Raw genomic sequence first — 25966 nt, forward strand, 5'->3', positions numbered from 1 at the left:
TTTTCTGTCTTAAGGAAAGTAAAGCCACTTGAAGGGGATGTCAAAATTTGTAAGTAAATAGATGTCATGTATTATTTAAAATGTTACAGCTTGCACTAATTGCAAGGATTATGAAGATAGGTCAGTAGTCATAGAAGTATCACGTTTTTGTTTTATTTCAAGAAGAATTTTAATTACAGGTAGGTAATATTATTTTGAGGCTTCATTTTCATATATTTCCCCTACATCCTTTTTCACCGTTTAGTTTGTCCGTTCATTTTCAGTTTCCTCAAGGTAATAAGCCAAGGTGCATATGATTATCTGATGTTTTGCTTTTTTGAGTTTCTACTTTTTGTTTATTTATTATTTTCACTTGGTTATCTTTTATTTATTTTTATTTTTTCTTTTGTTCATTTTTTTCAATCACTTCTATCCTTCCACTCAAATCCTCCTTTAACCCACTACTGAAATTAGAGCCATCAGCTCCTCCTCAAGACATTAGTTGCACAAGCCCCAGCTCCACTAGCATTTTGGTAAGTTGGAAACCTCCACCGGTGGAAAAACAGAATGGCATTATAACTGCATACTCCATCAAGTACATTGGGATTGATGGAGAAGATGTCAAGCCCCATGAAATTTTGGGAATTTCCTCGGACAGTACCCAGTACCTTTTGGAACAGCTGGAAAAATGGACTGAGTACCGGATCTCTGTGACTGCTCACACTGATGTTGGACCTGGCCCAGAGAGCTTAGCAGTATTGATTCGGACAGATGAAGATGGTATGTTGCCTCCACTACATCAGTTTGCACCTCTATGACTCTGTCATCTGCTGTCTTTTGTATAGGCTAACAGTAATTTTTTCTGCTCCTCTTTTTTTTTTCCCCAAATATAACCAGATACTGTCACCCTTTGAGCTTTATAATCAAAGACTGTTCTTTCTACACCATTTTTCTATTTTTGTATTTTTTTATCAGAATTTTTTTTTTTTCCAAGTGACATGAATCTCCTGCTCCTTTGAGCCCATACGTATCCTTCTTGCTCCTCCTTTAATGAAAAATTTTTCTTAGGGAAAAAACTTTCTGCCTTTTCCTTGATTTTACAGTCATTGCCATTTTTAAAAAGTTATGTCTATAAACTTTTTTTCAGGTCTTGGTTTTTTGGTTGCTTTAGTTTTTTTAAACTGTTTTCTTCTTCCATATTGTGCTTTTTGATTTGAGGGTTTTTTTGGGTTGTTTGGGGTTTTTTTTGTTGGCTTTTTTTAGTTTTGTTTTTTGATCTTGGAAAACTGATGCTCCACACATTTTCTTTTCTTCCACTCTTGAAAGTGACAGAAGACATCCTTGTAATCAGCCTCCTTTTTATCCTGAGGAAAAAACAAACCAAAATAAAACATAGAACTTGACAAACAAAAAAAAAAAGGGAAACTTTTTTTAATCTTTTGTGGTTTTGTTATTATTATAGTATTATTATTTCAATGATTAAAATATCTCTTTGTATTATAATGCTTTGAATCTCAAAGCATCTTCCTTGGCTTTTGTACATTTTTACATGTTTTTCTATTTCTCTAATACTCCTTTTTCTTCCATTTTTTGCATCAGTCATGTTTTTTGATCTTTTCACTGAAAGGTAGAGCAGATTTGTTGAGCATTTTCATTTGCTGAATGATTTATATTCTTCAAAGACAACGTAGTGAGTCTGCCCTTTCTTAAAGAAAAAAAAGCGAAAAGACATGGGTGGGACAGGTGGCTGTAATTCTCTTCTGTCCAATGATGTTGTTCCAGTTCCTAGTGGTCCTCCTCGCAAAGTCGAGGTAGAGGCTGTCAACTCTACTGCTGTTAAAGTGTCCTGGCGCTCGCCTGTGCCCAATAAGCAGCACGGTCAGATACGAGGATACCAGGTCCACTACGTGAGGATGGAAAACGGAGAGCCAAAGGGTCAGCCCATGCTGAAGGACATCATGCTAGCAGATGCACAGGTAACTGGGACACTCCCTTCTTTTTTAGGTCACAGTGAAAACATTTCATTTACCAGAGAGCAATCCAAAACTGCCTTTTGTTGTTGAGGGTCTTTTTTCGTTCTATTTAACCATCTGCCAGCTAGCATTTTTAGTCTGTATTTTAAAGACTTTTTTCAGACAACTTGCATTTAAAGGTTCTCAGGCCAAAACAAGACACTTTCTTCTCAATTGATCAGCAACTAAATGCTGAGCTATGTCATTACTGTGGTTCTGTTAAACCTGGAGACTTTACCTACACTCAAGAATGAGGGTGATCTGATCCAGGTCAAAGTCAGTGTAGCAAACTCTGCATGGCTTGATCCATCCATCTCCTATTTCATTGTTTCAGTGGAGAGCCTAGAATCATTAGAAGCCTGTGTTAGCCTGTTATTACAGTGTTTCTCTGATCAGCTTGTACGCACCTTACTACGCATTTCACATGGAATTAATGTTCTTAATGTAACTTCAGAAACCACTGAGGTATTATACTCTTCATTATTCATATCAGGAGCTTCAGTAAAATGAGGAACTCAGTTTGAATAAGTATGTGGTTATTTATATTGCAAAATTTCCCATCTGTTTGAGAAATTATGAGATTATGAGATAATGAAAACATCCAATTTTAAAAGCTTCTCAAACTAGGATTTTACTGATTGAGATATAAGAGTACTCTGTAAAACTTAAGATTTCCAAAGCTTTTGACATTGAAGGAGTCATACTATGGGAAACTATTATCTATTATACATGTCTCACTGCTAGCTCACAGTTTATGTGTGGATTGGCAGGAAATAGCAAAAAATTATTTACCTAAATCAAAGAGTAAAATCGATTTTGTAAGCACTTTATATGGGTAAACAATTGGGGGGGGGGGTGCCTTTTCTTTTTCTTGCCTTTCCAGTCTTAGTTCTGAATCTCAGATTTGCAGAGACCTCTTTGGAGAATAGGTCGCCTACACCTGCATTTTGCTCATCACCCTATTTGCAAAATACTGTGTTTTTGGAGGACTTTGCTGCCACTACTTACTTTCCTATTTTGGAAAATGTGGTGTTTAGGGTTTAAATTCAGTGGAGACAAAGATGGAAGTAGATCAGGGAGTGGGAAGGGAAAGGGAAAAGGGAGAGGAGGTGGAAAAGGACATGCTAGTGTGCTTTGGTTATCTTCTTCCTTTCACAAATTTTTACTTTCAGCCTCTCTGTGGTAGGGGAGTTAAAATTATTTTAAACACGAAAAAGTCAGTAACTGGAGACATTAGGGTCCAAACAGCAGAAAGGCAAAAGGTGTATTTCTTCTTTTGTCAAGTTTAACTTTGACCTGCCCACTTGCCACTGTTTCATGAAAGATAGTCAACTCCTTTGTCTTCCTGCCTCTCCTTCCTGCCTTTAGTACTTCTATGATACATGTGATCAAGGCTTCTGTCTATGAAGACCTGGATGGTAAAATATCAGTGTGGTTTCAAGACTTAATGCATTGCATTAGTTTAGGAAACTGAAGCATATAGCCTGGTAACATGATTAAATAAACTAGGTAGCCTTTAGTGTTGCCTTGGCAACTTTTAATAAAAACTATTATAAAATAGTACTATATCGTACAAGAGGATTCATTACTTCTTTTTTTTTGTCAGTGAAAAAGAAGTAGCTGGATTTTAAGGAAAACAGAAATAGAATTAAAGATGCCTGGTCTGATTTCATTAACCAAATTTCATGTGATTCTACATGGATATTTCAAACTGTACATGACTTTTTCAGACATCTTCCATATTCATTTTACTATAAAGAAGAAAACTTTATCTCAACCAGGCTACAAATCTCCTTATTTCTTTTGTTTTTCCTTTCCACTTCCTTTACTCTAAATTAGTGGGAATATGATGATACTACTGAACATGTAAGTACTTTTTGACTGGGCAGAAAAACTTTGTGTGTTTGGGTTGAGATTCTTTTGTCTTGCTTGTTTGCTTGTAGCATTGTATGTTTTTGTTTTGGGTTAGGGGTTTTTTGGGGCTTTCTTTGGGTTTGTTTTTGTTTTGCAGGGTGTTTTTATGTCATTTGCACAAATGCATGTTCCTAACATCAATGGTTTTCTCTTAAGACACCTTTTTCCTTTGTTGTTCTTTTTTTTATTATTTTTTTATTTTCCCAGGGAGAATAGGGTTACTGTTGCTTGCCTGTTGTGGGGTTTAGCATGATGCCAAAATGTACAGCACTGATTTGTGTTTTCCATCTTTTTGATGGCTGTCACTAACTTTGCCTCACAATTTCTTCTTTACAAGGTGATAGAAAAATAAAACAGAAGCAGTTCAGAGTTACATACCAATAGTTGTATTTTTCTGTATTCATTTTAAGGTTAATTTTTTTTTTTGTGTAACTGAAAGTAGAAGTCAGTTGTGCTTTCTTTGGATAAAATAACTACATGCTATCATGGAAAGCCAGATGCCCTGCAGTGTTTATGCCTAAGTAATAATGTTTGCTGTATCCAAACCACACTTTCAACACTACATGCAGCCATAGCTCTTACATCATGAGGTACTGGTTGTTTTAGATGAAGCTAATATCTTCATAAGTCTTTATGTTTTATAGTTTTGTGGGGGGTTTTTTTATTGTCTTTTACAGTTTAATTCTGGTAGTACCAGGTGCAGTTTTCTTACAAAAGATACGAAGTCTTTCAATTCAATTCAGTTCTGAGGTAGAGTCTAAGAAGGGGATCTTTTGATAGGAGATTGTTATATGTTGTTTCATTTTGTTGTTTTAGTTTGTTTTTTTTTATTTGACCTATTTTGCCCACTCATTCTGCTCATTTCCTATTTATTTCTATATTGCTATTAACTGACTGTAAATAAAATGCTGAATTCTAATCACATCTTTACTAAGCTCATATCCACTATCTTGAAAAATCCATATACTATGAATAGTCTGGCCCATGATTTTTATATTAACTTTTCATGGCTGTTGCATCTGAGGGATGTGTGATTGCACATTTGCTATTTATTCTAGATGTATAAATACACCATCCCTCTGGCAGCACTGAAATTTAGTGCAAGTTCATTCAGGCATATAAAAATGCAAAGGAGTAGTCCAATGGTTACAGGCTGGAAGCTGGGGACTCTGGGCCCATCAGTTATCTCTGAAGACTGTCCCTTTTTATTTGTGTATAAGATTTATTTATATTATTAGTGTCAAAACTTACTCCTCTTGCTGTCCTTGTAGCAGGACATAAGTGTAGTGTATTTCTCATACACCATTCAGCATCTTCTGTGTGCGTGTATGTGTGCACACACATGTGAAAAAATACCCCTTTGCTCTGATATATACAGTTTGATGTTGTTGCTTTACTTTGCTCTAGCTGAAGAGCTACTTGCTTTGTAGCTGCTGTCACCTGAGGGCCATCATATCTATCCCTTGACCAGATTTTTAGTGGTGTTTTACATAGTTCTTTTAGACCTGAAGGGCTAGTTGTTTCTGAAGTCTTTTCAGATATTGTGAAGCACAGTCTACCCAGTGATACAGGTTGCAATGAAAGTGTTATGGAAATAACAAGACTTTTTTGTTCAGCTACACCATCATTATTTAAAAAGTGGGCATGTAAATGCAACATTGTTCTTACTAGGCATATTACATCTAGATCAGTGATACCCTGTTAATGACTAAGTTAAACTGAGTTTCTCGTGTCTACATGTGCATGTGTTTCACAATGTCAGTAATATTCCTCAGGCAGGGTATTTCTGAAGACTTTTTTCACTGTTCACACTACTAAGCCTTTGGCCTTTTGCTTTAAACTACCTGAGGCATACTACTTAGAGGTGTGCTGTCCTATTGCTTAAGTGCGTGAAATGTTTTGCATTATTTCACCCAGTACAGTCTGTTGGCACACTCAAATGCTTGCTATCACTGCCAGTAGCTCAAAAATGTGATGTAAATGGGGTTTCTAAAGGATTCTGCATTCTCCTGGCAAACAGTCTGTTTTAAATTAATTGTTCTTATTTTATTTTTTTTCATCCTAGGAAATGATAATTTCTGGGCTTCAGCCTGAGACCACATACTCTTTCACTGTGACAGCCTATACAACAAAAGGTGATGGAGCACGCAGCAAACCCAAACTTGTATCTACTACTGGTGCAGGTAATACTTATGTACAAATTAAGCTCTGAATGAATCTTTTGACCTTTTCTGTTGCTGTTTTGATCCTACTATTTGGAAATCTCCTGTTGTGTGAAAAGTATTTCTAGGACATAGGATTTTCTGTTTCAGTATTTGGACCTTCATTTATTTAGATAAAAATAGAGCCAGTGACTCCCTTTGTCCCTTTCTTAGGTCCATGATGAGGTGATTTCATAGTTTTTAGTAGCTCTTCCAGTATTATTGGTGTCTTCTTTGAGAGGAAAAAATAGAAATTTGGACCTGAGAAGGATATTTTTGTAAAAGTTGTAAAGGGCTTTCTTGATCTTCATGAAAATAGCAACACTGCTGCCTGCCAGTAAAAACATTGAAAGAGCCCATCTGTATGACATTCACAACTTATCTCATAATAATATAATTATTAAGGCAGAGAATTGGAAAACAGAGTGAAACTCCGTCCTGTGAAATCCTGAAGCCTATATGGATTCAGGGGTAATTTAAGGAATTACTGGGGCAAAATACACCCTGCCACTGTGCTCAGTCTGCATTTGATCTGTAGGTATTGTGTTCATTTTCAGGGGTTTGTAGTGCAGCCATTAAGGATATTCTATTACAATCACACGTAGCACCGTTACAAGCTCTATGAATAACAATGTTTTGTTTATGCTAATAGATAAAATCCAAAAGGCATATATATTTGTATTTATAGTGATTGACTCAATTTTTAAAACAATCACTGAATGCAGAACATATCCTGTATTAATACCAAAACCATCTACAACCTTTTCATGTTAGATTCCTTGGAAAGATCTCAGTCTTGGTGGCTAGATGCACAATGTTTCATTTCAGAGAATCGTAGAATACATTCTAGTCAATACTCTTGGCTATTGCTGAAATTTACTGTGTAACTTCTTATTTTTCCTGAATTCTCATACTCTGAGAAAAAAAGATGATATGTATTTCTGGTATGTGTTGGAACTTTATTTAAGAAAAAAAAAAAGAATTTGATCCATTACTCTTTTTTTTTAAGTTCAATTAGCAATTTAAATAAACACAAGTATACAAATTATGATTTTATTAGTTCCTAGACATAAACATAGGTTATGCAAATATTCCTGCAAAACTTAAAGTTTCACTGCATTTAGTGCTTATTGACTGTTCATGTGTCATTTTACCAAGATCTCTGATGCTTCTAATTTAAAAAGACGGAACAAATCCTATGTCCCATATAAACTTGTCTGAAAAGCAATAGAGAATCAGAAGCATGTCTGTAAATGTAATGTGTATCACACTGTTCTTGTCTGCTTAACCCTATGAACAAGTAATGCTTGTTCCTGGGATTAACAGCTAGTTACCATTTTGCTCCTTCATAAATCCCAGACTTTATGAAATCTCTTCACTTGATGTTACAGCTTACTGTGTTTGGCCTGTTTCTGTAAGAAAAATTTGTATGCAGATTTTTGGAAAAACAGACATTGAATAGTCAGTACCAAGAGCTTCCTGCTCACTATCTGTGAGAATGCATCACCACAAGGGAAGGAAAGATGCGTTAACACCAAAGGGTTGTAGGTCTGTAATGTAGTCTCCTATACATTTTGAGTTTCCATTTTGATTTTTTTTTTTTTCTAGAAAGGTGCTATTGGAATACTACGATAAAGAAAATGAAGGATCTGACTTTCTAGTGTAACTTTTAAAGTTTGAATGAGATTGACTGAGATTATGTCCATAAAAGATATGAAAAGAGAATAGATATCTGAACAATTGCTAGGGAAGCTATCTGTAAGGTATTCAGGCAAAATAAGTAACCAGTCAGCTGTCCAGTTAGTGATACAAAAGAGTAATTTACATTTTCAGGCAGGAAAGATTCACCAAACATAGGCAAGCCTACAGTATGGTAACTCAGTTATTAGTAAAGTCACAGAATGCTGTTGATATTTTCATTCAAGAGTATGCATTTGTCTTATGTTGGGTTTCCTTTCCTCACTATTGAAATCAGATGGAATAAAAACTGTAACTGAATATTTTTAAATCAAATTACTTATTAAATTACTTGGGGCAGAAGTTACAAAATGTATGATTAACAAGACCTTGATAAAAATGAAGACTTACTAGTCAGTGATATACAATTTTTATGAAGATTTTAATCAGACCTTTAATTTCTATGTCACAGTAGTTGAAGAATCTCATAGGACAATAGCTTGTCTATTACTTGTCAAGGTACATTTACTCTCATAGTGGACAGCACTCTTGAAATACAGATTTCAGCTAAAAGAAAACAGTTTATATTAAGATGGTGGTGTACTTTATAGCATCTAACAGAAACAAATTACTTCTGGTAATTTGGCAAAAGCAGCTTGCATGAGCTTCTACTAGTAGCGGCAAGCCGTTGCAGCAGAAATGTCTGGTGCAAAGGGGGATGTGAGAGATGTCTTGCTATGTACTAGTGGAAGAGGCTTTCACTAGATCAGAGAATATATTTTATTTTATGAAAAATTTCACTTCTTTTAGGCTCATGAAAAATTCAGGTTATTACCAGAAATTTCTAGACAGAGCTATTTGATGGCATAACTGTATATACAACTGCACAGAAACCTGTCATTTGTCCTAAAAGATTATAATATTCATAAGTAAATCATGCTGAAAGTAAATGTTAACTGAAAGCTGTCTGGAAATAAAAAGAAATTTATCTGCTTTGCAACATCAGATAGGCTTTATGGTATTAAAAAAACTTCTGACCATTGTCATTTACTATTTAAGTCACAGGGTATTTTACCTTATAAGTAAACTTTATTAGTTCCCTGGTTCTGAGAAGTTAAAATGTAGCTCTAATTCTGGTCTGCCACAAGACCAAAAGAAAAATTTTATTACAAAAAGAATTTAGTTATACCTTTCAGTAATCTCTTCTCTAGGAAGCTGAAGGAGTATTATTCTTTTTATGTAAACTATTCTTTCCTCTGCTACTCTGCTGCCAGTACTAGTTAGAATGCAGAGAAAAATATGGTCTGCAAAAGGCTTTCATCATAAAACTTCTCTTTTAGTTATCAATGAGAAAAAGTCAGAACAAACCAGAGATATGTTCTTTACACAGCAGAAAGTGTGAGAAAACACTCACAGGATTCCACAGTAATGCTGCCAGGTGAACTCAGCATTTAAATTTAAACATATTTTGAAAATTTCTATAAAACCTACCTATAATTTGTATAAAATTACAAACAAGGTCATGACTTGTGACAGATGTAATGAGGAAAGAGCTTAGTAAATGCAGATTTTTTTTCAAGGCATGCCATTCTTCCCTCCTTATTCCTAATTCTTTATGGATTGGTAGTTAGACCTTCTGACAATCACAATCTGATTTGCTGGGTGCCTGAGAACTGAAGATAAGTAATAAAATCTATTGAAGTGTTTAAATACAGGAACCGGAGCTCACAGTGTAGCAGTTATATTCACATGGGAAGACTTCGAATGCAGATGAAACTAATTAGTCTTTGTTGAAGACTGTGTTGTCATTGCAGTACTACTCCCAAAATTATTCTGGTCTCTTGACTTGTCATTCATTGGTATGGAATGAACACCAAATTTCTGAATAGTTATGGATATGCTTCATTATCAAATAACTCTCTGCAATAGAAACGGTCTTTTTAAAAATAGAAATATTAATGAAAATATAAATTAAATATATACAAATGGATGTGAATAAATTAAAAGTAATTAATTAATTAAATAAAAACAGTAAATGAGAATTCATACTGGGACTCCAAAAATGTACACTATATATATATATATATACATTTCTGGTTTGTTTAGGACTGATTCAATTCAATTCCTCCTCAATGTCTGTACCACACTTGCAGTCCGAACTTCCCTAAAAGACAAATTGCCAGTTTGGACCAATGGGTCCCAATTAAGATTATTACTTATGTAGTGTATAAGTTAAGAAGAGCTACCAATTTAGCCTTCTTCAGAAGAAATCCAGGTCATGTGCACAAAAACTATGCTGGAAAATAAATCATATGTGATACACCATGCTGGAAAATACTAAATTCCAACCTGTGCTGCCTCTCCACACTGTAACAGTGGAGGTGGAAGTGATTTGTGTATGGAAACTAGAATGACAGGGTTCTATCATGCAGTAGTCATTTCTGAGGGCAAGGTTGTTCTGACTTCTGCCCCATTTTAACTATAAATGATAAAAGTTATGTTAAACTCATCTAGGAACTTGTTATTTCTTCATTAATTATTTTCCCATTTACAGGAAATGTGCCTTGAAGTAAACACATGAAAACTTATGACAGTACATTTTTTTCCTTTTTTTTGCAAACAAGGATTTGTGAGACAGGACCATTCATGAGACGTTTGTTGGAAGTTTTACTTCTTGATTTGTGTTTCTAGATTCTGTGCCTCTGAAAGTGCTCTGTATTTAGAAATAATGGTAAGGGAAGAAGACAAAAAAGCAGTAAACATCTCTACTGTTGCAGTTCCTTATACTGTATGACTAAATAGTACAGGAGCCAGACACTATTTCTTCATTAGGACAGCCATAATTGGAACTAAGAGTGAGGAAAGATAAAATATATCCCTATTCCTGCTAAAACTAGCCTCAAGAATTGTACGTGCAATTGTGTTTATATCTGTCCTCTTTAAATAACATTGTGCTACAGTTCCAGGCAAACCTCGGCTTGTGATTAGCCACACACAGATGAACACGGCTCTAATTCAGTGGCATCCTCCTGTGGAAACTTTTGGCCCGCTGCAGGGTTATCGCCTGAAGTTTGGTCGCAAAGACATGGATACATTAACAACCATGGAGTTCTCAGAGAAGGAAGATCACTTCACGGCCACAGACATTCACAAAGGAGCTTCTTATATCTTCAGGCTCTCAGCTAGAAATAAAGTGGGCTTTGGGGAGGAGATGGTTAAAGAGATTTCTGTTCCTGAAGAGGTACCCAGTGGATTTCCCCAAAATCTCCACTCGGAAAGCTCTACTTCTACATCAGTTCAATTAACTTGGCAGATGCCACTCTTGGCAGAAAGAAATGGCATTATCACCAAGTATACCATCCTGTACAGAGATATCAATGTTGCTTACCAGCCAGTTGAACTCCCTGTTGTTCCTGCTGATACCACTATGACACTTTCTGGCTTAAAACCAGATACCACTTATGATGTAAAAGTACGTGCCCACACAAGCAAAGGGCCTGGTCCATATAGTCCAAGTGTCCAGTTCAGGACACTACCCGTGGATCAAGGTAGGATTTGTCTGCTTATGGCGTTGACCTTTAAAGGAGTATCGGTCTTTGGATATCAGTGTTTTTGAAGGTGTAAATAAAACTGACTGGCCCATTCATAAAAATAGGTTCATCAAACACAAAGGTAAAGTATGCAAATCTTAATATGTTTTGGATGCCTTAGAATTCAGTTGTCCCTTGCCAAGCAAGTTCTGGCTAACTTCTTCACAATATTTTCAGGTAAGAAAAATATGTGTATTGGGTTGTCACTAGATAAGAGTGAGAACAGCTTAAATGTGATATTTAAATATGAGCAAACAGGTAGGAGAATTGAATCCTTATTGATTTTTTACCTAAACGGAAAGCTAATACTCCCAAGTAGCACTGGAAATACCACAAGATCTGAGCTCCAAGATGTTGTTTATATACATTATTTCTTTTTTTCCAGCAGTGTTTGCAAAAAATTTTCATGTTAAAGCAGTAATGAAGACTTCTGTTTTGCTGTCCTGGGAAATTCCAGAAAACTACAATTCAGCTCTGCCTTTCAAAGTAAGTTACTTTCCATTTGTACAAGAGAAAATAACAGAAATTAGACAATGTATTCACCTAATTAAGTCGCTTACTGAACATATATAACGAACATGTATTGGGGGTATCATTGTTTCTAAGATTGCTAATTTTTAATTTACCGCTACAGTATTTTAAAGAAAAGAGTGAAAGAAAGTTTTTTGTCTTTTTTTTCTCTAGTCCTTTCCATGGCAAATGCAATCGAATACCATTTTGGGTTTTGTCTCCTCAATGTACAATGGCACATTTTTGATTTGCAGTTCTTTTACTCCACTAGCTATAGCTTTATCCAGACACAGAGACTCAGTGTAACATGCAGTCTGCCTGGAATTTGTTCTGCTTCAATCTTAATCACTTGTGTCATCTCAGGCAGTGGTAGGTGGAGAACAGTATTTTAGGAACTTAATGGTACAAAAACCTTTCTAAATAAGGAGTATGAATGAAAAAGTCAACCTACTTTTAACAAGAGTACCTTGCTTTAAATTCTGGGTTCAAGCAAAGCTGATTACTTTGAAAAAGTGAAACTGCATTTCAGGAGTGTTTACATTGCTTTATATTAATGTAGTACTTCTTTTTTTTTTCCCCTGAAAGTGAGCTGTTTGCTTGCAGCAGTGAATTCAGTTCTGTTTCACACCCTAAAATTTCCCAATAAATTTAAATTTATTTATTATTTAAATTTATTCCTAGGCTGATTCCTGAATTCCATGTGACAGCATCATTTGCCTTCTCCTAGTAACACAAACTGCCTTTGTGTATTAACTTAGATCCTTTATGATGATGGAAAAATGGAAGTTGATGGACGAGCTACTCAAAAGCTGATCACAAACTTGAAGCCAGAGACATCATATTCATTTGTCCTGACAAACAGAGGGAATAGTGCTGGGGGTCTTCAGCACAGAGTTACTGCAAAGACTGCACCAGACGTGCTTCGCACAAAGCCAGTCTTCATTGGAAAGACCAACTTAGATGGCATGATAACTGTGGAGCTTCCAGAAGTACCCTCAAATGAGAACATAAAGTGAGTATGAATGACATACCATTGCTTTTAACTCCAGAGAGATGATCATTCTAACTCTTGGTGGTGGACTACAGTTTTATTCTTTATAACAGTACAGAGACTACAGTACTCTGCAGTAGTGTTTGACCTAATATCAGTTTAATATTTGATAAACTGTGAGGTGCTGTTGACTCTCTCAAGGGACAAGGGGCCTTGCAGAAGCATACAGATAGATTGGAACACTGCGCAGTCATGAGTGGCATGAAGATTAAGTGTCAAATTCTGTTGTAAAGATGGAGTACATCCAGCAAAGCCAATGGAAGGACTGAAAGGAATGTCCTGTAAGGATCTGTTGCGGGCTTTGGGCTTGTCTAGTTTGGAGAAAAGAGGGCTAAGGGCTGACCTCCTTGCTCTCTGCAGCTTGCTGAGAAGCGGAAGTGAAAAAGGAGTTGCTGATCACTTCTTCCTGAGATCCATATGTAGAACATGAGGCAATGCCTCAGACCTTCATCAGGGTTCAGATGTGTTAGGAAGCTTTTGTTTAGTATGAGTGTTTTCAAACTGGAAGAGGCTTCCTAGTCAGACAGTTAATGTCCCAAGCATATCAATGTTTAAGAGGTATTTGGATGATGCCCTTAATTTGTTTTAACTTTTTGTCAGCCCTGAAGTAGTGAGGTAATATGAATAGATGATGAATCTATTCAATATGAATAGCACTGACTATAGGTCAGTTCCAGCTAGAACTCTTAAGTTTGTCATATAGCCACATATGTACGACTTGTATGGAGACTGATTATCTTTCAGTTTGCAGATTTTTCTCAGTGTACAGATCACAGAGTTTGCATCATGGGTTGCAAAATGAGGGATGCAGAAAACCTGTTATATTTTGAACTATACATCATCTCAAAAAGTATGGATTACCCATCAATGCGTAGCTGCCCTGCTGTAGCTCCTTGACGTACTCATACTCAGTCATTCAAGAATTATGTGGAGTTTTAAAGAATTGGTACTGCACTTAAAGTAATTCAGATTACTTAATTCTGATTTTTTTTTATCAGGATAAAAATACCTTGTCCTCTCCATTGGCCTCAGAAAGAGAAGAAGAGATTTTGCTAAAAAATTGGAAGTTTTCTAGCAGTTACATAGATTTTGGAAGCAAACAGGTGGTGTGGAAATTTAAGCAGAAGCAGGACTAAAGACCTGAAAGCACATGGTCAGCAGGGATTAGAAAGGTTAGATAATAATGATTTGCCAGGAAAACATGAAGCATGATACAATCAATAAATGTTATTACTTATAGTAATAGTGCTCTACTTATAGTGATTCTTGTTGATCTGTAAGGTTCCCATATGTAATGTAAAGGAAATGGGGAGGAAAATGAGCCAGTCATTAAATGATGAGGATTCAACTTGTCTTCTCCCTGGTGGATTTTTACAGCTTTCTAGAAAGCTGCCCCCTTTTTCATTACTGACTGAAGATTTTGAGGCAGGTAAGGTCAAGAAATAAATGACTTTGAAACATTAAAAGGATGAAAAACTGAAAAATGTAGTCATTATCATTAGATTGAGTAAGATGCGGTCAGTAACAAATGCAGCTAAGGAAGACTGAAGATGGAATGAGTCAAAAAAGATTTATGAGGCAGAGCATTCACGGAGAGAAAAATGTGCAGGATAGCTGATCAAACAGTAGCAGAAGATAGCACTGGAATAAAAGAAAATTTCCTTGTTTTTCTATAGTGTAAAAAGTTAAAGAGGCTAATGGCATCAGAAAAGGTACATTAAATCTGCAGGGTCCAACTGCAAATTTTGCAAATAATATGTCTACTACTTGTATCTATCTTCTAAGATTTGATCAGACTTGATAAAGTAAAACACAAACAAAGATTGACATGACCCTTGGAGCAGGCATACCAAAGCAACTAGAGACTGAACAGAAAAGCTGACCTGATGTTTGCTAGAATAAGAAAGGTTGTTCTACATTAGTCTTTGTATGGGAAGAAAAATTCAATGAATTAGCTATGTTGACATTTTTAGACATGCTGCTCCTCTATCAGTACATTATATGCTCAGGATTGTCCCTAGCTTACAATGAAGTACTGAGAATTTTTCAATAATACTAATTACACAGAAAGTGAATTTCTCTAATGAAGTATAGGTAATGAGATTGAGGGTAATGTTATAAAAGCCTTTGTAATATTTGTAATTAAAGATGGTTGTTATTTGTCAATGTTTGATGGTGATACAGCATAGAAATTTGTTCAGAGCTTACCTTATGTTTAGTAAAATGTACCTCTTTTGCTTATCTCAAGGGAGCAAGTTTTTAATTTTTCTTTCTTTTAGTATTTTGGGCTATTTCCAAAGCAATTTTTCTGTGTAAAGGACAGATCATATTTCTCCGAATCTCTTTGTGATTTGAATTACATCTTTGAAAATCTTAAGTAAAAACAGAGTTTTGTGGGAGACCTTGGCCTCTCAAATACTCAGTAGATAAAATCAATATCCAAATAAACCCTTTGTTTCTCACCTTCCTTTCTCCCCTCTCCCCCAGAAAAAAACCCACCCTAAAAACAAGCAAGCAAATACTGAAGTGAACTATAAAACATGTTTTCCAGGAGATGCTACGTTTTGTGCAATTAACTAAAAGTCACAGAACTTTGCTGTCCTTCACAATTTGCAGCAGTGCATATTGGTGCGAACATTTTCATTTTTGTGCTTACTATTGATCTACTTATTGTTTCAGTTTAAAATAATCTTTGTGTGCTGAATGTCTTGGTAGATTTTCAAAGTTACGATAGGGAGAATTTAATGAAGGAAGTGAGAAAGTGTGAAAGTTACATTTACGTGCTGGATGTTCCTTGATTGAAAAGAAAAATGTATGAACTCTGTTAGCTAAAAAAAATAAAAAGATGAAGGAAAAGAAAAGGATGAATATGTATCTTTGATGTTTGAAAGACCTATAGGGGCGAGTTCTTATTTGTTTTTGTCTTGATTCTTAGGCATCTGTTACAGAAAGGGTATATAAGTTGTTACTGTAAACGTTTTTAAGTCAGTGTTCACTAGGATTTGCTATTCAAATTATTTTTAATAGGCTAGTGAACATTTAAAATCTGTGTTCAAACAGCCTTACAGTTTTACATCTTTTTAAAAGACGATTTATGATACTGTCACTATAAGAATGCATGCCACAGATATTTTTTGAAATAGTGGAATACAGCATGTGGACACCAGTTAAAAATCTGTGGCAAGCACTTCGTTTCAGTGTTTCTGTTGGAGCTCAGCATTTCCATAGAAAACGTCCTTAAATTTCTTAATTACAAGTATTAATAAATACATGTACTTTCTACTGGAGCTGAAAATCTGAAGTTTTGTTGCATTTCTTTTATGGGAAATAACTTTAAATAAGAGATGATTAAAATGGATCAATGGCTTGCCCTGGTATGGTAAAAAAAGATAGTTTATATAGCTGGCTTAGACTGAGATAGTTTTTAGCCAGTTGTAAGGCAGCTCCTTTTCTGTAGACTCCTTTTCGTTGATTACTTAGGATTTTCAGCGGCATTGCATGAGTAAAATTAATAGTTTTGCAGAAGGTTGAATGGATTTTAGAAAAAACGCAGACTGGAAGAGGAGATGGCCCATGAGACACTAAAATTACCTTCCATAATGAGACCCAGAAACACCTTAATAATCTTTTGTTACTAGAAACAAAGAAAACCGGTTTCTTTCCCTCTCCCCTGAGATGGAGAGTGCCTGACTTTTTGACAAGTGTGTTTATCAAGAAGACATATATTATACTACCCTGCATGTCCTGCTGTTGTGATTCTACGCTTCTTCCCTCTCACTGTGGAGTTCCTCCCTTCTTCCCTTCACAACGTGAAGTTATGGATCTGCCTGACACATATCCAGGCTTTGTGAAGTAAGCAATGAAAGTACCAGATCTCCATCATACTAGAAAATATAATTTGCTAGTCTCCACTGGTGGGGAGGAAGAAAATGTTTCCAGGAAAATATTTCTGAGGAAAACTGATACATGTAATTTTAAGATCCTAGATATAAAGAGTATATATCATGCACTCTTACCTATGACTGTGAACAGAATACTTACATGGATAAAGCTAATGGCATTTCATTGCCAAAAGGAAAGTATGGGTGCAGTGTATGTCATGTTTGCTTTATTTTCTTTTTATTATGATACTGGCATTAAAAAATAGATTTTTAAAATTCTGATTATACATTAAAATGGGGGAAGATGGGTTGGTAATTGAGATTTAAATGTATGGTAATATATTTCAATTTAGGGCTTTGAGGTTTTTTTCTCAGTGTGATGGTGGCATAGTACAAATAACCTATGGCTCTTGTAATTTATGTCAGCATTTTAATACATTGTAATTAAAGTTTTTTATAAATATTTATATGTTTACACAAAAAGGCAGGTAATTGGTGCCATTTGTTTGTCAATGTTTTACAATTGATGTTATTTCAAGAGTGTGAATGTTTACAGCTATGTTTCGAAGGCTGCAGTGACATATTAATGTGCAGAAGTTTATTCTCAACATACCACTTCTCTCTTAAGTTCCTCTAAACAGACCCACTCCATCAATTTATCTATTCCTTTTCATTTGACTTCACTTTTGTCCAACTTTTTCATTTACAGAGGCTATTACATAGTTATTGTGCCTTTGAAGAGGTCTCGTGGAAAGTTTATCAAACCGTGGGAGAGTCCAGATGAAATGGAACTAGATGAGGTACTGTATATGATTTGGGGCTTTTTTCTTCTCCTTTACTAAAGAAGCAGTCTTGCTAGTTTTAGGTAATTAATCACCAGTTTTAAAAGTTTTGGTTGTCAGATTACTTTGTATTTATATTTGTATTAGCTGTTGGAGACTAAAACAAAAAATCAAATTACTTAAATGAGAAGACAGGAAAGATATTAAATTGCAGTAAAGAACATAAAGTATCTGATATTTGTTGACACTAATACTGTATTCTTTTACTATTGTAATGAGTGATGCAAAAGTGCAGGAGGTGAAATGAGTTGTCAGCAAAAGCTTAATCACCAACAATATGAACTGTAATAAAGGTCTGGTTCATTAGAGGGGTGTTTACTAAGTCTGTAACAAATGCTAAATTGCAATTTGCACCTCAGTTTAACATTTGACCTTCTGGTGGTGGTTTTACCTGATTGTCGTATACTGTAATACTTCTGGTGAGACATAGCCTCCAATTAACCAACAGTTTGTGATCAGAAATAAATGCATGAACAAGGAGGGAAAGAGCAACATTATGTCACCATTTGAAACTATAAATTACATTCATCCAAGGTGGGGAATAGCTTTCATTTAAGAAATAAGCCCAGCAATGCTAGAAATCAATTCAGTATGTTATTGATATAGTAATAATTCCAGGAAGTATAATATTCACCCCCATTTTCTGTTTTACCAAAGGACAGTATAGCTAATGCACACTTGTCTTTCTTCTTTCAGTCTGTAAATTTGTAGTAATGCTAACTTTTATGATTTTAAGGCTCTTTCAAGGGGCCCATATGAGAGACTTATGTAAAAGACAAGTAGTGGTGTTATTGTTCTTTTTGTTTCTGGCCAAGATTTTAGATGACATTCAGATGCTGTGGTGCTTTGTACGTGTAATCTCTCTGCAATTCAAAGACCAGAATCAGGTTTTTTTTTTTACTCCTGATAAAATGTTCTTTTGACTGTATCCCATTTATTTTTCTATTTTCTTTTGGATTCAAGAGTTTTATGTTACAGAGATAACCTCACTGTATGCTTCCCTATAACACAATTACTGGGAAGTGTTGATCACCTGTGAGCACGCATAAAGAGTCTTTTCTCTCCTGCCATTTGCAAAATGGATATAAATTTCAAATTTTGCACCAAAATATAGGGAAAATAAAGATCTTCACAAAATTAATAGTGTTTTAGAAATCATTCAAAATATAAATGGAATTCTTTCAGTCTTTGTCACAACAATGGGAAAATCCTTAATCAGAATATTAGGAACAACTGTTCAGAGGAAGGCATTATGACTAACAGATTCAACCCTGTGTTTTTTCTTGACCAGTTTCATTTGATCGTCTCACTTTATTCCATTGCAGCAGTGGCTTGCTTTGATCTATTAACTTCTTCCCTTTAAAAGAACTTGGATTGTAAATGCCACCAGCTCATGATCCTAGTCGTAGGTGCCATCAAATACAGTTAAACAGTAAATCCCTGACAGCCACATCCATTCAGTAATGGAAACTGATTGAGTATTACCACCTATGTTTAACATCCAAAGAGTGGAGTCACATTCAGCAGCATTAAATAGATTAAAGGATAGGTGCCAGATGACATTGAACTTTCTGGCAATTAAATTCTATGGTTCCTGCTGATTCTCATAAAAAAGGGTCATTTTAATCATCCTTCAACTTGTGTTGCCTTAGTCTGTATAACAGATTGATAAAGAGCATTTATTAATTCAGAAATATTTGTGTCAGGATGGGTTGTTTCCCACTTCTGTTGATATAATTGAGACCACATTGTAGAATTAATGATGGAAGAAATAAGATATGCATTGACTGGAAAATTAAAATTATTTCTGATAAAGAACTAAACCCTTTGATATATCTTTTACAATTGCCACCAATACATATAGCAAGAACTGAGTAGGGGAAAAACATTAAAGGCAGGCAGCAATAGCATATCATGCAAACTCATTCACTTTCTATTACTTGAAAGACTGGTTTGCTTCCAGCTTTGAAAAGTATGCATTTTATTAAGTGTGCTTTTCCTGACAAGCTTGTGAACACAGTGCTGCAATAAATACATTTGGGAAAAAATAGCAATGACAACAACCCCCCCACACACAAAAAAAAAGAAAAAAAAAAAATCACCACCACCCCCCAAAAAAGCACTACTCTGAGCAAATAGCTCCTGATAGTCAAGTGAGGATACTTACGCATATTTATATTTTTAGTATGATCTCAGATATGCATCTGGTATCAGAAATGGTTGGGCAAGAGGTATTTCAAAAAACTTTGTTCCAAATGCTTTGCTTAGATTGTCAGAAGGAAAGTATTTGCTAATAACACATCTCTGGAGTATAACTCCGTTACATAACTGAGCAGTCCAAAAAGACTTATTGTAGTCACCTAATCTTCCTGTTCCTTGAACCTCAGTGCTGAAAGAAACTAAGATGGATGCCTAGTTTTAAAAGCACAGATAATAGACTAGATGTTTGATATCTGAAAAAAAAATAAATTAGAGATACAGTGCTTTTTTACTAACTCAAAACTTCATTTTTTTTTTTAATATCATGAGGTCTAGTGACTTTAAATAGGCATCATGCAAGTAAATGAAATAGAAAAAGATGCTACGATTTGCAGTATTACGTAGTAGGATAACTTTAGATCTATGCAGTAAAACCTAAATAAAGGTTGCCAAGTTAAGCCTTAAATGAATTCAGTAATTTTATTGAAATCTGTGTATAGAGAGTACAATAGGAAATAAATGAGCAAGTAATGATATTTGGCAACAACCCCATTTACATATGAAGCATGAATGAGGCTGGAGGTTCACCTGGAGGCTCACCTGAGGTCTACTCAGCCATATGTAATTAATGTTACAAAGTTTTTATCTACACACAAATACACCTAAGTTAGCTGGCCATAAGTGATCAACAACCTTTGGAAAACTGAACTAATTTTATTTGACTTAGGCTAACTTTTAGCATTCATAGCCAAAACTGAATTTCTGATCACTCTAATACTGTACTTCAGCATTGCATTTTCTTTCAATATATGCACTTTCTGTTACTATTTCAAATGTGAGAAATAATCAAAATCAAACATTTTTCTTTGCATCTCAGTATTAATCTAATTTTGATTGCAGTAGTCCTACAGCACTTTGGCATTTTATTATGCATTATTTACAATCTAAATTGTAAATCCGCTGCAATCTGGAAACATATAACAAAGAATTTAGTTGAGGCAGACACACAACTTTAATTCCAGTGGAAATGGTACATGAAAGTGTCAGTTACCTTCAGCGATGGCACAAGCTGTATGCCTCTACTCGTGCTGTCCTGTTTGTGGCTCCTGACCTTAAGCCAGTGTGCACTGTTACTACTTCAATACTTAGCTTCATGTTTTGGCAGACTTCCAGATAGCCAGTGCTCAGCCCTCTGCACAGCTATTATTATAAACTGTGGCATCATACTAAGACAAACTTTTCAGAGTGCTTCCCTCAGCAGTTCCTACAAGGGCTGATCTAATCTGGAACAAACTTTGATTATTCTCTGCTTCATGTTCTGCATTTAGTGACTCTACCTGGGGCATAGGAAGCTACCAACAGATGTGAGAGTCACCTTCAATGAAGTAACTAAATAGAAATCTCTTCAATATTACATTTTTTTGCTGCCCTCATTTTTATACGACGCAAATTGACTCTAGCTGCTCATTAAACTGTTTAGGAAGAATGAAAGAGAAATATGGGCTGCTGATTGGAATAGTGTCCTTGAGTAATGAATAATGATTTCTAGTCTCAAATTATGGCCAGTTCTTTTTTTGCTCAGGGGATCCATTGCACTGTACCAGCTTTTGTGTCATGGCATTGAAATTGATAGAGGTAAATTGGATGTAAAATCTCTGCAACAGGGCACCGACTCAGCATTAGAGCTGGAAAGCAGTTGACTTCATAGATCTTTGAAAGTATAACATCCAAATGCTCTCAATGTTAAGGAAGCCTGAATTCAAGTGGCACAGCTTGCTTTCATATGTATATGTAACCTTAAATTAAGTCAGTGAGAAGTGAATATCAAAGCATTCAGTATTAAAAGCTTCTTTGTGAGTAGAAGGGTGAATATTAGATTGCATTACATGCATTGGAGTTATTAATTGTGTAAATGAAAAATACAAGATCCCATGAGGGAAGGAAAAAAGATGTGTTCACTAAGGCCTAAAAGAAGAGGATATTGAAGATGGTGAAGGGGTCTTGAAGGGAAGACATATGTGGAGTGGCTGAGGTCACTTGCTCTGTTCAGCCTGAAGAAGACTGAGGACAGACCTCACTGCAGTTACAATTTCCCGATGAGGGGAACAGGGAGGGGCAGGCACTGATCTCTTCCCTGTGGTGACAGTGACAGGACCCAAGGGAATGGCCTGAAGCTGTGTCAGGGGAGATGTAGGTTGGATATTAGGAAAAGGTTCTTCGCCCAGAGGGTGCTTGGGCGCTGGAACAGGCTGCCAAGGGAAGTGGTCACAGCACCAGCCTGACAGAGTTTGGTGCTCCCTGGCACATTGTGTGGCTATTGGGACTGTCCTGTGCAGAGCCAGGACTTAGACTCAATGATTCTTGAGGATCTCTTCCAGCTCAGCGTATACTGTGATTCTGTGGAGAACTTCCCTGACTAAACATGTACTTTGAAATTAATATATATAGTTAAGATCAGATTTTAGTTGTTCGTTTGGGTTTTTTTTAATCTCTTTCTCACTCCAGTGATTTATCTCTCCCTCCCAGCAATGACTTCTGTGCTAATCTACTGTATTGGAACTGTTACTGTACTAAAAAGACTAAATAACTATGTGATCTTAGAAAAAATTGTGATTTAACTATAAGACTACAGGAAACTGTAGAAGTTTCATAAGCAAAAGACAAGGGGAACCATGAAGAGGTCTTAGAAGTCATCATTTATCACACAGGAAAAGTTTCGATTCCTTGTAATCAAATTAGACTAATTTTTATGAAATGCTAGTATATCTAAAGCAAAAAGAAAGGTATTGAAGAAGCATTTTTCTGATTAAGTAAGTAATTCATCAATAGATTATGCTAGCTGAGCTTAAGTTCCTTTATTAGTTAGTATATGTTTTCCAAGTTTGAGCCTAGCATCTAATCTTGTCAGAAATGTAGTGATGTAAATTTAGGTCTGTTTGTCAGAAGAAGTGATTCAGTCACCACTGCTGGAGGTATTTAAAAAGAAGTGTAGTTTTGACAATTAGGGGCATGGTTTAATGGTGAACATGTCAATGTTAGATTAATGGCTGGAATCAGTCTTAAAGGTCCTTTCCAGCATAAGTGGTTTTATGATTCTGTTCTATGACTGACATAGATAGATAGATAGATAGATAGATAGATAGATAGATAGATAGATAGATAGATAGATAATCAGATAGATAATCAGATAGATAGTCAGATAATCAGATAGATTATCAGATAAATAAATAGATAATATGGAATGTGTTATGTGTATTTTTATGTCCTCAGAGAAAGTATATTGTTTTCTTATCCTTTCCCCACCTCCTCCTAGACACAACAGTATCTAAAAATTGTTTTGTGTTTGTAGTCTGGGCACTGCAATTGTCTTTTTGTATCTTAACAAGAACGACAAGAAATTGGAAGATTATGCAAGAATTGTTTTAGTGATACTGAAATGTCCCACGAAATGTGGATAAATTGTTTATTGTAGTTTCTGGTCATGCATTAAATTTTCTCATTACATTGTCAATAAGTTACATTAAAATTGTTTACAGTTATCTTTCTGTTCATGCTTGCTCTCTCTCTCTCTCTCTCTCTCTCTCTCTCTGTCTCTCTCTCTCCCCCTTTCTTTTCCCTCCCTTCATTCTAAAGCTGCTTAAGGAGATAGCTAGGAAACGCAGAAGTATTCGCCTTGGGAGGGAAGTTGAATTAAAGCCATATATTGCAGCTCACTTTGAAGTTCTTCCTACGGAATTCACATTGGGGGATAAGAAGCATTATGGTGGATTTGAGAATAAGCAACTGCAGAGTGGTCAAGAATACGTCTTCTTTGTGTTGGCTGTAATGGAGCACTCAGAATCTGTAAGTTAGTTAATGTTTTTCAATCTCTAAAGCTTTTTTTTTTAATGTTTTATGTCAGAGCATCTTTAAAGTGAGTTTTTAATTCAACTCAGTGCCTGTTAATTCCTTGAACTGTTCTGTTCTTTTGCCTCTTTGTGTGTTACTTCAGTGTATAACTGATACGTAAGAGTCACCTTTTATTAGCTGTGTTGTGAACCTTTGAAAATTACATTTGTATTATTTTTGACCATGGACACAGCTTCTGAGACATGAACTTTACAGCAGCATCTTTCTCTATGTGTAATTGCTGTCTTTTGATGCTACCATTGAATAATGGTATGGGATATACAGGGTTCTTGGAAAGATCCATTGAACTAGAGACATGTACAGGAACCCTCTTTAGTTACAATCATTCCATAACAACTTTATCAGTAAATTTTTAGAAAGTTAGAAAATAATTCAGTAACAGGGAAAATTCCTGAGGTGAACTAAATAATGAGCTGTCATTTCTCTTTACTTTCTCTTTATAATTCATTTCGTAGTTATATCCCTTTATGCGTGAATTAACCTAATGCAAGTAATGTATTAAAAAAGAAAAAACAAAAGACAGATATAAAACTTTTGAAAGGTTGAATACACATTAGCATTTTAACATACAGTGCATAATACAGTACATTTCTAATTGGTAACTAAACATGACAGATACATTTGCAGGTTCAATCACTTGAAACTCCAACACCAATGTTCTGAATTCTAGTCAAATGCTTGCAGTGTATGACACTGCAATTGCTTTCTTGGTGTCAATGAATGTGCCTGCGATAAGGATGTAGTTCCACTTTGAATACTTTTTGATACATAGCTTCATTTGAAAATTAAGTAAATGCCTCCTGGAAGCTCTAACATAAATCAAAAGTTCTCTTTTCATTTTTTGATGTGGGCTGCATAGGCAGGTAATTCTGAAGGTGTTGCATCAGAAAGATTCAGATTGGACAAGGCAGACAGCTTTTAACTATAAAGTTATGTTGCCATAAATCTTTATGTCATAAATTACCTGTACTAAAATGGATCTTCTCAATATGAAGTGCAGTTTCTGTGTTTTTTATATTAATTAAGGTATAAATTATCTAAATTTATTGCTCTGTTAGAATTCAGTATGAAGAAGCAGGAAGAAATAGGTTTGTAAACTGACACATACGGCAAAATGTGTATAGAGTTCTACTCTTGAAAGACTTCAAAAGACATTACTGAACTTAGGCTGTGGATAAGACATGGTTCAGCATGCCATCTGAAATATTTATGTGATTGAGTAGCATGAGGTTGTCACAGACTGTGAAGAATTTTTTAAGGGTGGTTGAGATTCAGCTTTCAGTGACTTTCAGTGCTCCAGTGTATCAGCTCTCTAGCTGATTTTCTTCTAGGACTACAGATTCTACTGATGTATGAGCTATAACTTGCAAGTGATGTTTTTTCTTGATATTCAGATGTTACATTTTACATAAGGCTTCTTATTCAGAGAGTACAAAATTTCTCTCTTGATTGGTAGAATAGAGAACTTGAATTAAAAGAGGTCATGGGAAGGTCTGAATTTGTTTAACTTAGTAAAATGGGAGCTGGAGAGCTATGATTAAAATCTATAAATATGTTAAGGATGTCAGCTAGAGGAAGGAAAAAATAAGATAAATTTGTAAAATAATAAATGAGTTTAAATTAGTCATTACTACAGGATGGTTTAAAATTAAAAGTGAAATCCTATTTATTGAAGAAAAGGTAGTAAGTGTTTATACTGTTGCCCTCTGTGTACTGTATCCCTCTGTATCTTTTCCCAGGCTTTTTTGCTGCTCGCTCCAAAGCAAGAGGTGAAATACAAGAAGTTTCTTCATGTAGCAATGAACCTTTTTTTTTATTTCTTGAGACTACTAAACCTGAGGGGGAAAAAAAATTAGTCTATTAGGGTAGTTCAGGAATGGAACACAAAGACTCCCCAGCTTCTAGACAACAATCATAGACTTAAAATATAGGAAGGTTTTGGTACCAGGTGCCAGGTGTAGTAAAATGCTATAATATAACTGGAGATTGTTGGCATAGCTGCTAGGTCAGTAACACTCAGGAAGTGCCTCAGCTTTGCCAATGCTAATCCTGTCCCAAACCCAGACATTGTTGTAGCCCAGAGCCCAAAACAAGACAAAATTAAGTGTAAAAAAACATGCCTCTTTTGATAACACTTGTCCCGGTTTAGGGCATCTTTCAGAATACAGTGCAAACATAAATGGAAGTTAATCTCCTGGTTG

General features: G+C 35.4%; 1 protein-coding gene across 1 annotated transcript in view; it reads left to right on the top strand.

Annotated features, from left to right (window-relative positions):
* Nucleotides 1-25966, top strand: part of PTPRD (protein tyrosine phosphatase receptor type D) — a 369133-nt gene that overhangs the window by 251737 nt on the left and 91430 nt on the right. Inside the window, exons 14-22 of the mRNA XM_088054032.1 lie at nt 454-759; nt 1762-1955; nt 3831-3857; nt 5971-6088; nt 10744-11331; nt 11762-11859; nt 12642-12895; nt 17525-17615; nt 23490-23699. Coding sequence (XP_087910158.1) covers nt 454-759; nt 1762-1955; nt 3831-3857; nt 5971-6088; nt 10744-11331; nt 11762-11859; nt 12642-12895; nt 17525-17615; nt 23490-23699 — 1886 coding nt within the window. The remainder of the gene's footprint in view (nt 1-453; nt 760-1761; nt 1956-3830; nt 3858-5970; nt 6089-10743; nt 11332-11761; nt 11860-12641; nt 12896-17524; nt 17616-23489; nt 23700-25966) is intronic.

Source organism: Pseudopodoces humilis, chromosome 4 (genome assembly GCF_049639895.1).
Source record: "Pseudopodoces humilis isolate 2021_Gansu_Grassland_sample_001 chromosome 4, ASM4963989v1, whole genome shotgun sequence".
NCBI lineage: Eukaryota > Metazoa > Chordata > Aves > Passeriformes > Paridae > Pseudopodoces > Pseudopodoces humilis.